Source organism: Cuculus canorus, chromosome 27 (genome assembly GCF_017976375.1).
Source record: "Cuculus canorus isolate bCucCan1 chromosome 27, bCucCan1.pri, whole genome shotgun sequence".
Lineage (NCBI taxonomy): Eukaryota > Metazoa > Chordata > Aves > Cuculiformes > Cuculidae > Cuculus > Cuculus canorus.
In genome coordinates, this window is record NC_071427.1 from 1281257 (window position 1) to 1294980 (window position 13724).

General features: G+C 50.4%; 3 protein-coding genes across 5 annotated transcripts in view; 2 read left to right on the forward strand and 1 right to left on the reverse strand.

Moving 5' to 3' along the window:
* LMNB2 (lamin B2) overlaps positions 1 to 7247 on the forward strand; it is a 40955-nt gene extending 33708 nt beyond the window's left edge. The window contains exon 12 of one of the 2 annotated variants that reach the window (XM_054050358.1): positions 7118 to 7247. In XM_054050358.1, the coding sequence (XP_053906333.1) occupies positions 7118 to 7165 (48 nt within the window). In that variant the 3' untranslated portion in view covers positions 7166 to 7247. Of the gene's footprint in view, positions 1 to 762; positions 6049 to 7117 lie in introns of those variants that run through there. The other variant, XM_009567010.2, reaches the window with a different exon arrangement.
* A 501-nt stretch (positions 7248 to 7748) lies between these two features.
* Positions 7749 to 9317, forward strand: TIMM13 (translocase of inner mitochondrial membrane 13). Its single transcript, XM_054050530.1, has 3 exons — positions 7749 to 7966; positions 8489 to 8557; positions 8631 to 9317. Exons 1-3 carry the CDS (start codon positions 7826 to 7828, stop codon positions 8727 to 8729), a joined length of 309 nt encoding a protein of 102 aa, XP_053906505.1. The 5' UTR covers positions 7749 to 7825; the 3' UTR covers positions 8730 to 9317.
* Positions 9318 to 9514: 197 nt separating this feature from the next.
* LOC128849286 (transmembrane protease serine 9-like) lies at positions 9515 to 13707 on the reverse strand. 2 transcript variants are annotated; one of them, XM_054050529.1, is made up of 4 exons: positions 13343 to 13707; positions 12773 to 13003; positions 12192 to 12328; positions 9515 to 11719 (listed from the first exon to the last, which is right to left on the reverse strand). In XM_054050529.1, the coding sequence occupies exons 2-4, from the start codon at positions 12969 to 12971 to the stop codon at positions 11558 to 11560; spliced, it is 498 nt and encodes a 165-aa protein (XP_053906504.1). In that variant the 5' UTR covers positions 12972 to 13003; positions 13343 to 13707; the 3' UTR covers positions 9515 to 11557. The 2 variants fall into 2 exon arrangements, with proteins under 2 accessions (XP_053906504.1, XP_053906503.1); XM_054050528.1 differs by having other exon boundaries at positions 11143 to 11719; positions 12773 to 13038; positions 13343 to 13704.
* Positions 13708 to 13724: the final 17 nt, after the last annotated feature.

Below are 13724 nucleotides of genomic sequence, written 5' to 3' on the forward strand. Positions count from 1 at the left end.
CACAGGGGTTATGAGAGGGAGCTGAGGGAGCTGGGGTTGTTTAGGCTGGAGAAACAGAGGCTGAGGGGAGACCTCATCGCGCTCTGCAGCTGCTTGAAAGGAGGTTGTGGCGAGGTGGGTGCTGAGCTCTTCTCCCAAGTGACAGCAATTGGATGAGAAGGAGTGGCCTCAAGTTATGCCAGGGGAGGTTCAGATAGGACATCAGGCAAAATTACTTCACAGAAAGGGTTCTCGGGCACTGGCAGAGACTCCACCAGGGAGGTGGTGGAGTCCCTATCCCTGGAGATGTTTAAAAGACGGGCAGATGAGGCATGCAGGGATCTGGTTTAGGGACGGTTGGACTCGATCTCAAAGCTCTTTTCCAACCAAGAGGTTCTGATTCTATAAAGCACCTGAAGCAGAAACCTTATTTTACCCAAAGAAGCAGCCGTGCAGCCCAGATCTCTCTCAAATGGAAACATGATTTGCAATAAAGCAGGGAAATTCCGTCTCTAAAGCAGTGACACCACGCGTTTGATTTGTCCTCTCTGTCAGTGTGGAAAGTAGGGAGAGTAACCAAGTAACCACTCACCACAGCCAGAGCAGTGGTGCCTTTGTCCTGGCCACAGCTGGGACCTGTGCTGGGCTCTCTCGATAGCCGTGGTTTTCCCTAAATCTCCCTAAATGACAAAAGAACCCACTTTGAACCACTGTGATGGGAACCAGGCTTACAGTGTGAGAAGCTGGTAAGAACCGAGTTCAGCTGTGTCTGTCTTATTTCAGGGCGATCCCAGAACGACCTCTAGAGGATGCTCAGTGATGTGAAGAAAGAAAAAAAAGAAACCATTATTTGCTATTTTTCTTCATTTATTTCCTTTTATTTTTGCTATTTTTTTCCCTCCAGAGCCACTGAAAACTATTTTTATATGCATCATCTGATTTCTTTGAAGTTTACTCCTTGGTACATTTTTATATAAAAAAATCAAAAAAAAAAAACCTTTACTGAACAAAACTGCCAGGATTTTTAATAGATTGCTTTATTTTTCCCTCTCTTTTGAAACACTATATTGGAATACAACAGTTTTCCCCCTATAGAGTTTAAAGTCTTACATACAACCCTGCAGCAGAAAGAAAATGTTTAGCTAAAATGGGATGAGACTCTTGAGTGTTTGGTAAATCAGTAATTGTGTAAAAAAACAGGATAACACAAAAAATTAAGATGAAGAAAGAGGAGATGCCAGGGGTGTTTCCTCCATGCTGTACTTTAAGAAATGGTGATGTCTGGGTCCTCAGCAGTGCTGAGAGACAGGAGAGTAGAGAGCTACTTAGGGAGAGCAGAGCCCACTTCGTTCCAAATGCTGCTCCACAGCAGAGGAGGCAGAAGAAAGACGTTCTTGGCCCAGAACGGTGGCATCTTGTCCTGCTTCAGGGTTTGACAGCTTAGTGGTAAAAACTGAGTCTGTCAGCACCTCCGCTGCGCATCCTGACTGCAGATGGTGGAGGAGGGTGGGTTCTGCTTACGGAATACGCACCCTCTTAAGGTACAGCACTGTCACACCCAGCATTCAACTGCCTGATTTTCAGGGGATTGTAACGTTGTACAAAGTGAGACCGTGTTAAATTGTGGGTACAAATTGTGATGAACAGTGTTTATGATGTTAAGCATCATGATTGAATGCTTTTGACACTCAGCATTGAACACAATGATTACGGTTTTAGATGTTAAGAATATTTTTAATTCCAGCAATGATAAATATTGGGGATTTTAAATGTTATCCTGTGTAAATGTTGACTTTTAAAATCAGTGCTACATGCAGGTCGTTCACACTTCTGTTCAAAGGGACGCTATCAGATATCTTAAGGAGCCGCATTTGCAAAATAGGACAGAAATAGTTTAATGACTTTTAAAAAGAGTTAAAAGGAACGGCTGTGGGGCAGGACAGGCTTTGCTTTGTGTTGTTCAGCTGCTCAAGGTAAAATCTAACAGTGAGGGGAAAATAATGCTTTGTATAAAAAATGCTCTGTACGAGCAGCAGGTGATTTGCATTTGTCTGATGCCTTTTGTGTCTGACAGCGTCCCTTTGGCTTAGGGTTTCTTCTGCTGCACTTGGGAGGAGATCCCTGCCTCCCGTAGGGTTGGAGTTTGTAGAGCAGTGCATCTTGAAGCACTGGGGGAGGTACCTGACTGCTCCAAAGGATGTATTGGCTGCTGTACAGGCAAGTGCTTCCTCCACCAGTTATTAGTTTGGATACAGAATTTGGATACCATATGATGCCAGCGTAGAATCCTGTTTTTTATCTGCACTCTTGAACTCTGATCTCATCATCAAATAGTTCCAAGTCGTCCAACAGGTGACAAGGTGTGGCTCTTTTCGGTGGCTTTTGGACATTATGTTCTCTGAGCAGTGTCGTGACTGACAGATGTAACCTAGGAGGGCAGCGTAGTGGCTCTGACTGATGGCTTTTGTAACGCAAGCAGGGTGGGAACAAAGGGGCGTTTAAGCTTATGGCTTCGTTTTGCCATTTAAAAATAAATCAAAGATGCTACTTTTCTCTCTTTGAGTGGAATGACGGAATTACTGAAGTGAAACTAATAGAAAATCAGAATTATGTTTTAGTCCATTTTCAGAAGATCTATTAAAAAACAGGATGCAGATTTGGCTGTTTGGGCTGACGGGAGAACCTGATCGATGTACTTGGCTGTGATTTTCCCACTCTGCTTGAGTAGAAGGTTAAATATGTAGTAAATCATGTCTATCTCTGTAAAATGTATCTAGTGAAATTATGTTTCTCAGACATAACTGTTAGCAATTACCTTTTCTAAATTTACTGTTATGCAAATGAATGCAATCAGTATAAAAGTACTTTTGCAACAGCACCTTCCAACCACTGGGCAGCATTTCCCTTTCTGACCCACAGCTCCTACCACACACGTCATCTTTGAGGGTGTTTTGCTTTTTTTCCTGAAGCTCTGTATTTATTTTTTTGACATCGGCCAGTTCTCAGATCGCTCTTTAATTCTTCTTTAAGGTTGTCCTGTGAGTTTACGATTGATCTGAAACCCTAATGCCATGTATGTCCTTTGCATTTTTTCTGTGATGATTTTTTTTCTTTGTAAAGGACAGGCTAGGAAAGGCAGCTTGAACAAAGAAAAAACTTTTGCTATCTGAGCCATAGTTTTCTTAGTAGCTACTGTATGGATAATGTGTCTTCTCGTAGCTTTAAGGCCTGGTGCTCACAGATCTGCTGTGATGAGCGCTGTGCTCTTTGGTAATCGTCTGCAGGATTTGTCCCTCAAGTCAGAACTGTCTCCTTTAGCGCTGGAAACAGTTCAGTTTGTTCTTCAGTACCATGTGTAGGTACTTAGAGGTGTTCAGACAGCAGTGACCGATACTGCGGGAAGAGCTGAATGCCAGCAGACTGACTGTGGGTGATTATGCACTGCAGGGCTTTCTAAATGGCTACTGAAAACGCAAGAATTCCTAGTGGTAAATTACAAGACACAGAAAAACTACTGTATTCCACATACTTTTTTGTGTGTGCATCTTCTCCAGATGTCATCCTTTCCTCTTGCTCTTGATGCTGAGCTTCTGTGTAACGGCACGATCCCTTTAGAGCTGTTGCTCCATGCTGGGAGGGTTTTTGGCTTTACCAAACCAAAAAGCAATGGGTTTATTTCCATCTTTCAAGGACTGGGGTTGTTCGGTTTGAGTTCTGTTCATTTTCAGGGTAATTAAAGCTTTTAGTTAAATAAAAACCAATTCTCCTTGTCCTCTTCTCTTCTTTGAGCCTGTATGTGCATCGCTCTTGAAGAAGCTGGAGGACAGTCAGGATTTGTCCTCCTGTGTCTTGTATCAGGTGCAAAGCTTGAAGGAGAAATAGATTTGACTTGTCAGGATTAAAAAATATTTTAAGGCTTCTCTGATTAGGGCAATTAACCAGTATAGCATTTATCAGAGTAGTTACTTGAGTGTAACTACCCATATGGATGTTCTTATTTCAGAAAAATAAGCGAAGAACTTTATGCTCAGTGAAAAAGTTAAAATGATTCCTAAATGATTCTCACTGGTAAAGAGGGAGAAGGAATAAAAGCGTAAGCACAGCAGAATAGTTAATTAATTCATATTAATAGGTAATAGCCAGTCTCGTCATTGCATAGATCATAACAGAACATCATATACAATATGATAAACACGTGCTACCCGCTCCTCAGTCCATACCCTTTGAGAATGCCCATGTTGGAGCACGTTGGTCCTTCTGCAGAGCCATGGTGACGTGGCAGCCTGCAGAGTACGGGATGGCCAGTGAGCACTTGGGCAGCTCGTGCTGCTTCTGTCTCCCTCGCTTATGCATTCGCTCCTTTACCTGTTGTGTGACAACAACTTAATCCAGGCAGTGGAGCGGCTGTTGTCCCACAGTGCGTCCGCTCCGGCTGGCTCCGTGCTCTTGCCCTGGCAAAACCAGCCCTTGGCACTGGTGCCCTGCATCTCGTCTGCAGCCCCAGGTTGCCGTTAGATGGGAGCTGGCAGCCACGGTTTGTGTTTGTAGCAGGAACCAAAAGTCTCAGGAAGAAACCAAACATCTGCTTCCCGTGAGCTGGGATGTAAAAGCCAGACGAGCGCATCTGCAGCTCATGTCGGTCGTGAGTTGCACTGCAGCGTGAAGCAGACCGTACTGTGAATGAAATCTCTTACTGTGCAGGTTTATCCTTGACCAACGAGACACCTCATCTTCAGTTCAGGGATCTCACCGGGTTTGTACACCCTTTTTTCTTCTCCTTAATGCTCATCCCCTCTTAAAGGCCCTTTCACTGCAACCTGAACAGGGGTTGGTTAGGAGAGGCTTGTGAAAACCCTCTCTGCACCCTGGAATGTGTGAGAATCTGTTTGTGTGCACCAGACAGACTTTGATGCTGCGTGACAACACGCATGCTGTGTGTTCTGTATCTCTCGTAGCCACTTCTCTCCCTCATTCTTAAACCGTTCTCTCTCTCCCTTCCTCAATCTTAAACCATTCTGTCTTCGGTCTGTATCTTCTTCTGAAAGTCTTAACAAAGGCGTATCCGGAGGCGATACTGGATTTCATTGCCACTGTTGGGTCCAAACCCTGTGCGAGCAGGAAACAAAGCCTTGTTGTAAGCCAGTGAGTGGAAGGTGAGATAACGATTGCATTTTTTCAAAACATTGTTTTAGCTGAATTCCAAGACAAATTGTATCGGAGAGTTTCTTTTCTCACTTAAAATGGCCTGGGAAACAGAATTTTTATTTGACCTTCAATATGCTTAGCTTTAAACTAGTTTAAAATAACTTCAAAGTGGTTTTTTTTTTTATACAAAACCATATTTACATGCAATTATTATTTGTAAATGTAATGCCTTTCTTGAAATGCTAAGGTCTAGAGAGTGAAAAGGGTGCTTGATATCGAAAGACTCCATTCAGGATAGCACAAGCAGTGAATTGACTTGGAGTTCAGGAAAATAACGTGTTTTATTGAATGTCCGATTTTTCTAGTTAGCTTTTAATGAAGTGACAATTCAGTGTTGGTAAGGTAGATGTTAATGTGTATTCCAGCTACCCAGATCATCATTAGCCTAAAATTTACAAGCAATAAGCTCTTTTAAGCAAGTTTAAGCCAAAATGCTTTCCATTTGGGCATACCAGTACCTTCTCAGTTGAACTCTTGACATAACAGTGATGCTTTGTGACTTGAATGGTGATTTTTTCGTTGTTGTTTTAACAATCAATATTTTGGCAGCTCTGGCTCGGGGTCACTGCTTAGTTTCACCGACCCCTTGCTCAGCTGCTGCTGCTTCTGGAAGGTTCAAGTTTTTAAAATAAGGAATTGTGAAAAAGATTTCAAATTGAATTACAAAAATGATTAAAACCTTCATGTGGAACTTAAGAAAACTACATAATGATCTAGACTTTACCATTTCGAAGTGGTTTGTTTTTCTTTTTTCTTTTTAGAATATGCATGCCAAATGTCTTGTCTTTTTCAATGATTTGTAATATACATTTTATGACTGGAAACTTTTTGTACAACACACTCGAATAAATGTTTTGCATTTTATTAGTTTCCTTTTTTAGTTTGACCAACCCAGAGGCCACAAGGGCCTCTGTTGGCCATGTTTCATCCCGGGGACCTTGTGTAGAGGGGGGACAAAGAGCCATCTACGTTCCAAAGAGAAATCAGACAAGCTGTGGACCGGGAACCAGGGGAGATCGGACACTTAAGGGGCTGGAGAACAAGTCTTACGGGGGGCAGATAAGGGATTTGGGGTTGTTTAGCCTGGAGAAAAGGAGGCTGAGGGGAGACCTTATTGCTCTCTACAACTACCTGAAAGAAGTTTGGAGAGAGGAGGGTGCCGGTCTCTTCTCCCAAGTGACAAGAGACAGGATGAGAGGAAACGGCCTCAAGTTGTGTCAAGGGAAGTTTAGATTGGCTGTCAAGAAATATTTCTTCACTGAAAGGTTTCTCAGGCACTGGCAGAGGCTCCTGAGGAGGTGGAGTCCCCATCCCTGGAGGGGTTTTAAGGCAGGTAGATGAGGTGCTCGGGGATATGATTTAGTAGTGGACAGGTATGGTTGAAGTTGATGAATTCGTAGGTGTTTTCCAACCTTACGATTCTATGACAGCGCTGTCCTCTCCAGCGAACAACACTGCTCCCAACAACAGCAGAGGGGAGAGCCGAGCAGCTGAAGTGGACAGACGTCCCCTTCCACCCCGCTGTCCTCTGCAGCCCCTAACATCCGATGTAAACCTCCCTGGTCCAACCCCATTCACTCGCTGAGCTCAGCCATCCAGCGGAGGGCACGCCTGTCCCAGCCGTGGGCCACCAGCTTCTTCTCTAGGAGAGTGCTGTGGGCAGCAGTGTCAAAAGCTTTACTGATGTCCAGGCAGAAAACACCAATAGCCTTTCCTTTGTCCACCAGGTGGGTCACCTGGTCGTAGAAGGAGGTCAAGTTGGTCAAGCAGGACTTGCCTTTTGTGAACCCGTGCTGGCTGGGTGTCACCCCTGGTTATCCTGCACGGGAGAGCGCTCTCAAGGTGAACTACTCCATAAGAACCCAAGATACTGTGAGCATCCGTTGAAGCAAATGGGAGACAACAAAGCTATGGAGCTTTTTTTTTTTCCCAGATGTGCAGAAAGGCGGCGTATCTCTGTGAGCTGAGGGACCGTGCCTGAGAGCAGAGCTGCAACCAGGACTGCTCGTGTGCGCTGGAGTTGCACTGGGTGCCCGGAGCAGTGCAAACCCCACCTCGTGCACCCCCATCAGCTGGCGGCAAGGAGGGGGTGGGTGCCTGGGGCTGAGGTTTAGAATGAGAAGGGAGAATTTATCACCACATACCACTGCATAAAGAGGATGGAGACTCTGTTTTTACATGGAGTCACGTGGAAAAGGGGTAATGGGGATGAGTTTCTCCTGTGGAGATTCTGATTGGATTCATAGAACCATCGAATGGTTTGGGTTGGAAGGGACCTCAAAGCCCACCCAGCCCCACCCCCTGCCCTGGGCAGGGACATCTCCCACTGGATCAGGGGCTCCAAGCCTCATCCAACCTGGCCTGGAACCCCGCCAGGGATGGGGCAGCATGGAGCTGTAGTCCCTCCCCCAGTGCATGCTGGGAGTGAGGTTTCGCCCCAATGCAAGCTGGGAGCCGTAGTCCTGCCCTAGTGCATGCTGGGAGCTGTAGTCCCGTCTCTGCACGCCGGTAGCCGTGGCGGCGTCGCGCGGTGCATGCCGGGAGCTGTGTTGTCTCCCGCAGTGCACCCTGGGAGCCGTAGTCCCCCGGGCCACCATTTCCGCGGCAGCGTGGGCGCCGCCGCCCGCCGTGACTTTGAGGCATGGAGAGCGGCTTCGGCTCCGATTTCGGCTCCGACTTCGGCTCCGGGGGCGGCGGGGCGGGGGGGAAGCTGGACCCGGGGCTCATCATGGAGCAGGTGAAGGTGCAGATCGCCGTGGCCAACGCGCAGGAGCTGCTGCAGGTCAGGAGGCGCCGCGGGCAGAACCGGCACCGCCGTGTCCCCCCTCTCTGTCCCCCTCATCCCGCTCTGTCCCCAGTCCTGACGTGTCACCTCTCTGCCCGTCCCCCCCTTCCCCTCTCTGTTCCCCCTTCCCCTCTCTGTCTCCCCCCTTCCCCTCTCTGTCCCCCCCTTCCCTTCTCTGTTCTCCCCTTCCCTTCTCTGTTCCCCCCTTCCCTTCTCTGTTCCCCCCTTCCCTTCTCTGTCCCCCCCTTCCCCTCTCTGTCCCCCCCCTTCCCCTCTCTGTCCCCCCCCTTCCCCTCTCTGTCCCCCCCCTTCCCCTCTCTGTCCCCCCCTTGCAGCTCTCTGTCCCCCCCTTCCCTTCTCTTTCCGGCCATCCCTTCTCTGTCCCTCCCTGTCCTCTCTCTGTCCCCCCATCCCACTCGGTCCCCGCTCTGTCCCCCAGTCCCGGTGCTGCCCGGGCTCCCTCCCCGCACAGGGTCGGCTCTGGCCCCGCTGACTGTCCCGCTACCGCCTCTCCCGCAGCGCATGACGGACAAATGCTTTCGGAAGTGCATCGGGAAGCCCGGCGGATCCCTGGACAACGCTGAGCAGGTGAGGGCAAGTGTGGGGAAGCGGAGGGGGCCGGGGCCGCCCCCGCAGGCGCTGAGCACTCCCTGTCCCGCAGAAATGCATCGCCATGTGCATGGACCGGTACATGGACTCCTGGAACACGGTTTCCCGAGCCTACAACTCTCGTCTGCAGCGGGAGAGAGCCAACATGTGAAGCTCCTGGACCACGAGGGACCGTGTGGGGAAGGGACAGTGGCCAGCCCAGGTGGCTGGGGGTGAAATCCTGCGGCCCCTCCAGCCCCTGCCGTGGCAGAGCAATAAACCCTCGCTGAATCTTTTGCATCCATTGGCTTTTATTAGCACCGGCCCCTGGAACGAGTGAGTCTTCCAGCCTTGAGAGCCACCACGAGCTGCTTGGTTTGCCTCATGCCCTTCCCAGCGGTCCAGCCTGGCCATGGCAGCTGATAAATCCCTGCCGAAAGGGCTGCGAGTGGCAAGGAACCTGTTGTGGCAAAGGGGGCAACCCAGCAGCACAGTTCCCCTGCCCAGGAAGCAAGCACGGACCCAGCCATCAGGTGGTTACATGGTCTCTTTTCATGAGTGGAAAAGCTGCCATGAGATGCTCCATATGCCTCTCTTTCCCCATGTAATTGTGGGGCTCACTCTTGGGCTCATAGGCTTTGATTCGGCTCAAGCTGTGCATTGGGCAGCTCTTACTAGGGTTGGAAACAGCTGTACAAGCACAGCTGGGGACAAAAAGAGTTGGGAATCACCTGGCTTGATTTCTTTAGAGAATAAAACGTGTTGTGTGGCTGCAATATTCTGTATCTTCTGGTCTGGCCCTGGTCCCTGTTCCATCTTGGAGCCTATTTTCTAGGCATCGTATTTTGGAGAGAGGATAGCTTGGAGAAGTCTCTGGGGAGACCTTAGAGCAGCTTCCAGAGCCTGAAAGGGGCTCCAGGAAAGCTGGGAAGGGGCTCTGGATCAGGGAGTGCAGGGAGAGGACATGGGGGAACGGTTTTCAGCTGCAAGAGGGGAGATTGAGATGATCTTAGGCAGAAATGTTTTGCTGTACAGGTGGGGAGGCCCTGGCCCAGGTTGCCCAGAGCAGTGGTGGCTGCCCCATCCCTGGAGGGGTTCCAGGCCAGGTTGGATGGGGCTTGGAGCCCCTGATCCAGTGGGAGGTGTCCCTGCCATGGCAGGGGGTGGGACTGGATGGGCTTTGAGGTCCCTTCCAACCCAAACCAGTCGATGATTTAATCTCCCAATGTGGTGGTATCTGTGAAGGGACCAAAGTGTTCTCACGCAGGGTAATGGGAGGTAATTGGATATTTAGACTAATTCAAACTGAACTGGAGTTTCCATCCAGACCAGGCGGAACGACTACTTGACAATAAAGTGCTTTCCAGTTGTGTTTGCTTAGGTGCCTTTTCCCTTTTCTTTATGGCTGTGTATTTTGTGGTACTGGCCGTGCAGCAGCCCCTTTCATTGATGGGAGCATCCCCCAAGAGCTCCGGCCACCGACTTGAACTTCTCTTGAGCTGAGCCATGCCTGGAAGCGCCTTGCCCTCGCAGGGAAAGGGGTGGATTGCGCTGCCAGTGGGGCTGGGATAGAAGAAACTCATGGCCTCAAGTTATGCCTGGGGAGGTTTAGATTGGATGTTATGAAAAGTTTCTTTACTGGAAGAGTGGTGAAGCCCTGGCAGAGGTTCTCAGGGCAGTGCGCGAGTCCCCATCCCTGGAGGGGTTCAAAAACTGTGTAAACGTGGGACTTTGGGACATGGTTCAGTGGGCATGGTGGGGTTGGGCTGGATTCTATGATTCTAAACCTCTTGCTTTACCCAAATACAGAACTCAAGTGCCAAAGCCTCGGAAGGGGCACAAACTGCTGTTCAGTTTTGGTGGTTGAATCTACGAGGAGCTGCCCAAGACTTGACACGTGAGCTCTAGAGCAGTTTTTCTTGTGAACAGAGATGTCTGTATGCCTCACGCTGGTCAGCAGGGCCTGAGTTATATTCCTTGGGCCACTATCTCAGCACTTTGAACTCTTCCCGCTTCACTTAACCTGAACAGTGAGCTCTGGGGCTGAGCCTTAACCTCTGTCAATTTAATCACCTCTTCTCTTGCACAACAGGAGCTGCGAGGGTGGGAGAAGCCTGTCCAGATTCCCCAATACAGACAAGGGCCAGTGCAGTTTTCAGTCCAAGTGTTTTAGTCCGACTTTCTCTTGTGATGGAATGGGGAGCCAGGGATCCTCCCTGAGCTTCCTAGTGCTAAGCAAATGGTAGCAGAACTTATCCAAAAGCCATCACACAACGTAACAGCTCCATCAAGTGGCATCTGAAGACACAACTCTATGCTTGGGGCAGAGTTCACTTGTGTCTTGGCTTGGCTTTGGGATGCTTACAGAGGCTTGGAGTGATAGGACAAGGGGCAATGGGTATAAACTGGAGAGGAGCAGGTTTAGACTGGACATAAAGAGGAATTTCTTCATGATGAGAGTGGTGAGACACTGGCCCAGGTTGCCCAGGGAAGCTGTGGCTGCCCCATCCCTGGAGGTGTTCAAGGCCAGGTTGGATGGGCCTTGGGCAGCCTGAGCCAGTGGGATGTCCCTGCCCATGGCAGGGGGGATGGATCTGGATGATCTTTAAGGTCCCTTCCAACCCGAAGTATTCTATGATTCTACGCCAGCTCATAGGCAGAGGGCAGCCAAACTGCACAGATCTCTGGTAGATGTTTCGGGCACCCTCCAACTAGAAAGGCCACGTTTTAATGCGCAGGATGTTTGGCCAGCTCGTAAGATGGGACAGGCCTCATTTATTTATAGAAAATGTCTAGAATTGTGCCTTTCTATGCAAAGCCGTTATCAAATGCCCTGGTGAAAACTGCAGAGTCACTCAACACTGGCATTTGCTCAGTACCTGCAGGTCATCTTCACGCCTTCGCAGCATCAAAACACACGTATGACAGCAGAGGGGTTAGTGCATCCTCTGGCAATTACTCCTCTCGTCTGACGCCTTCCCTGAGTGGTGAAACGCAGTTTCAAAGCTTGAGGTTCTGTGCAATCCAGCCCTGGACAGCTGTGACTTTGGTGTAAACACCAGGGAAGTACGGCCTGGCACAGCCATAGCCCCAGCTGGTGATTCCTGCTAGAAACCACTTCCCTGAGGGTTCTTTACACGCCAGGGGCCCACCAGCATCACCCTGCAGAGAAAAAGGGTCCTGGATCAAGGCGAAGAGGCAGCCCAGCCCTTCACACCCCCCAAAATGTGAGATCTTCTTTTTCTCTGGGACACAGAAGCATTTGCTGTCCTGTTCCCCACCTCCCCAGGGGCCCACTTCCAAGCTGGAGCACCGCTTGGCAATGTGCTTGCATGCACGATCTGAGGTTGGGGTCTGGAACGTGTGTTCGGAGGCACAACAGGGTCATGGAATGGGCTCCATGGTATCCCTGTGGTCACTTGCTTGGTGTGACTTCTCTGCACCCTTCCCTGACCTGTCCCAGGGTGGTGGGATGAGCAGAACGAGGTGCACGCAGGATGGACTCGGACCATGGCAATGGCCACAGGAGATGGATGGGCAGAGCTGAGCACAGCCCTCCTGGGATAATAAACCCTGTTGACTTGGCACAAGCCTGCTCTGTCCCAGCCCCAGCGTTTGCTGCCCTGGCACTCACAGAACAACTGTCGACAGTGCCCTGCGGGAAGCCGGCACACACCATCCTGCTGCTGATCTGCACGGGGTAGAACTTCTTGCAGGCCTGGTCTCCGATCATGTTCACCGCTGCTTTTTGCAGCTGCTTTGACATCAGCCCTGAGGAGACAAGGAGCGTGGTCAGCTCGGGGCGCGAGAAGCAGCCGCGTGTGCAGGAGCAGCGTCTCTGTGGCAACTTCCCAACGGGAGAGCCCTGCCCTGGGAATGGGACTTGGACCTGGTTCCTCTCAGCAGAGCAAGCACAGGGAGGTCCTTTTGGTTTATCGGGCAGCTTGGTTGATTGGACAGAAATGATATCAGGGTGTGTCCTTGGAGCAGCTGCTATGGGATGGGGAGCAGAGGGGTAATCAGCTGGAGGAGCACAGAGCTCGGCAGCTGCGGAGGAGCATGTGGTGACACCAGGCTTTGCCCAGGTTGGCATCCCCAGCATGGCCCAACGCGGCACGGGGACAGCTTGGGGCAGTCAAGGGGGAATTGCAGATGCGTGGGCTCGCGGGGTGGGTGGCATTATCTTGGCCATCACGGAGCCCTCTCAGCCCATACCTCCTTCCTTCGTGGAACCCCAGCCTGTGATGAAGCATCTGGCTCCTTCATGGAAGACGTGGGAATTGTCTGGGAGACAGATGGGTTTGATGGTGTTGCTGAACTTGACGGGCACGGTCAGCTCCAGCAGCGCCACATCATAGTCCAGGCTGTAGACGTTGTAAAAAGGGTGCTTGTAGATACGGAATATTTTCTCCATTTTGCCGTCAATGCCATTCAGGAAAGGTGTTCCTAGAAAGGCCACCCACATTTTGGGGTCACTGTAACTGCAGAAAGACAGCAAACCTGGTTGTTAGGGGCACGGCCTCACAGCGAGAGCCGCGCCTCCACTCCTGGGGCTGGGATGCGCTGGATGGCCTTGTGTGGCCAGGACCCCTCTCCATCAAACTGTGGACACCCCATGGCTTTGCTCCACTCGCTCCTCTTTGCCTTTACCTGCAGGTACACATCGGTGCCAGGGAGCGTGTGCTTCCAGCGGGGCACAGCATCCCAGCCACGAGCTGGATTGCGAGGGAGGGGACGGTGGGCTGCCAAGAGCCAGCTGGCTCCACCAGCCCCGCTCAGACTTACATATCAAAGCAGTGAGCTGCAGAGAGCAGCCACCGCTCTGCGATGAGGACGGCCCCGCATTTGTGCTCCTTCCGCCGAAGCCAGAGACTGACTTGCCATGGCCATTCTCCTCGAGCCGCGGTGCTGCCACCCACGATCTTGCTGAAGGCCAGAGCACTTGTTAAGCCACAGTCTGGGACAGAAGAAGAGGCACCACAGCTTTAAGTAACCATCAGTGAAAGGACTATCTGCCCTCCTTCCACAGCCCACGCCTTGGTGCAGCCTTCTGGGGAGACACACACTGGGCAGGAGAATTGCCTTCACCCATCAGCGGCGCAGCCTGGCAGACACAGCACGGTCTGGGTTGTTATCACAGATCACACCTCATAGAATCCTGCAATGG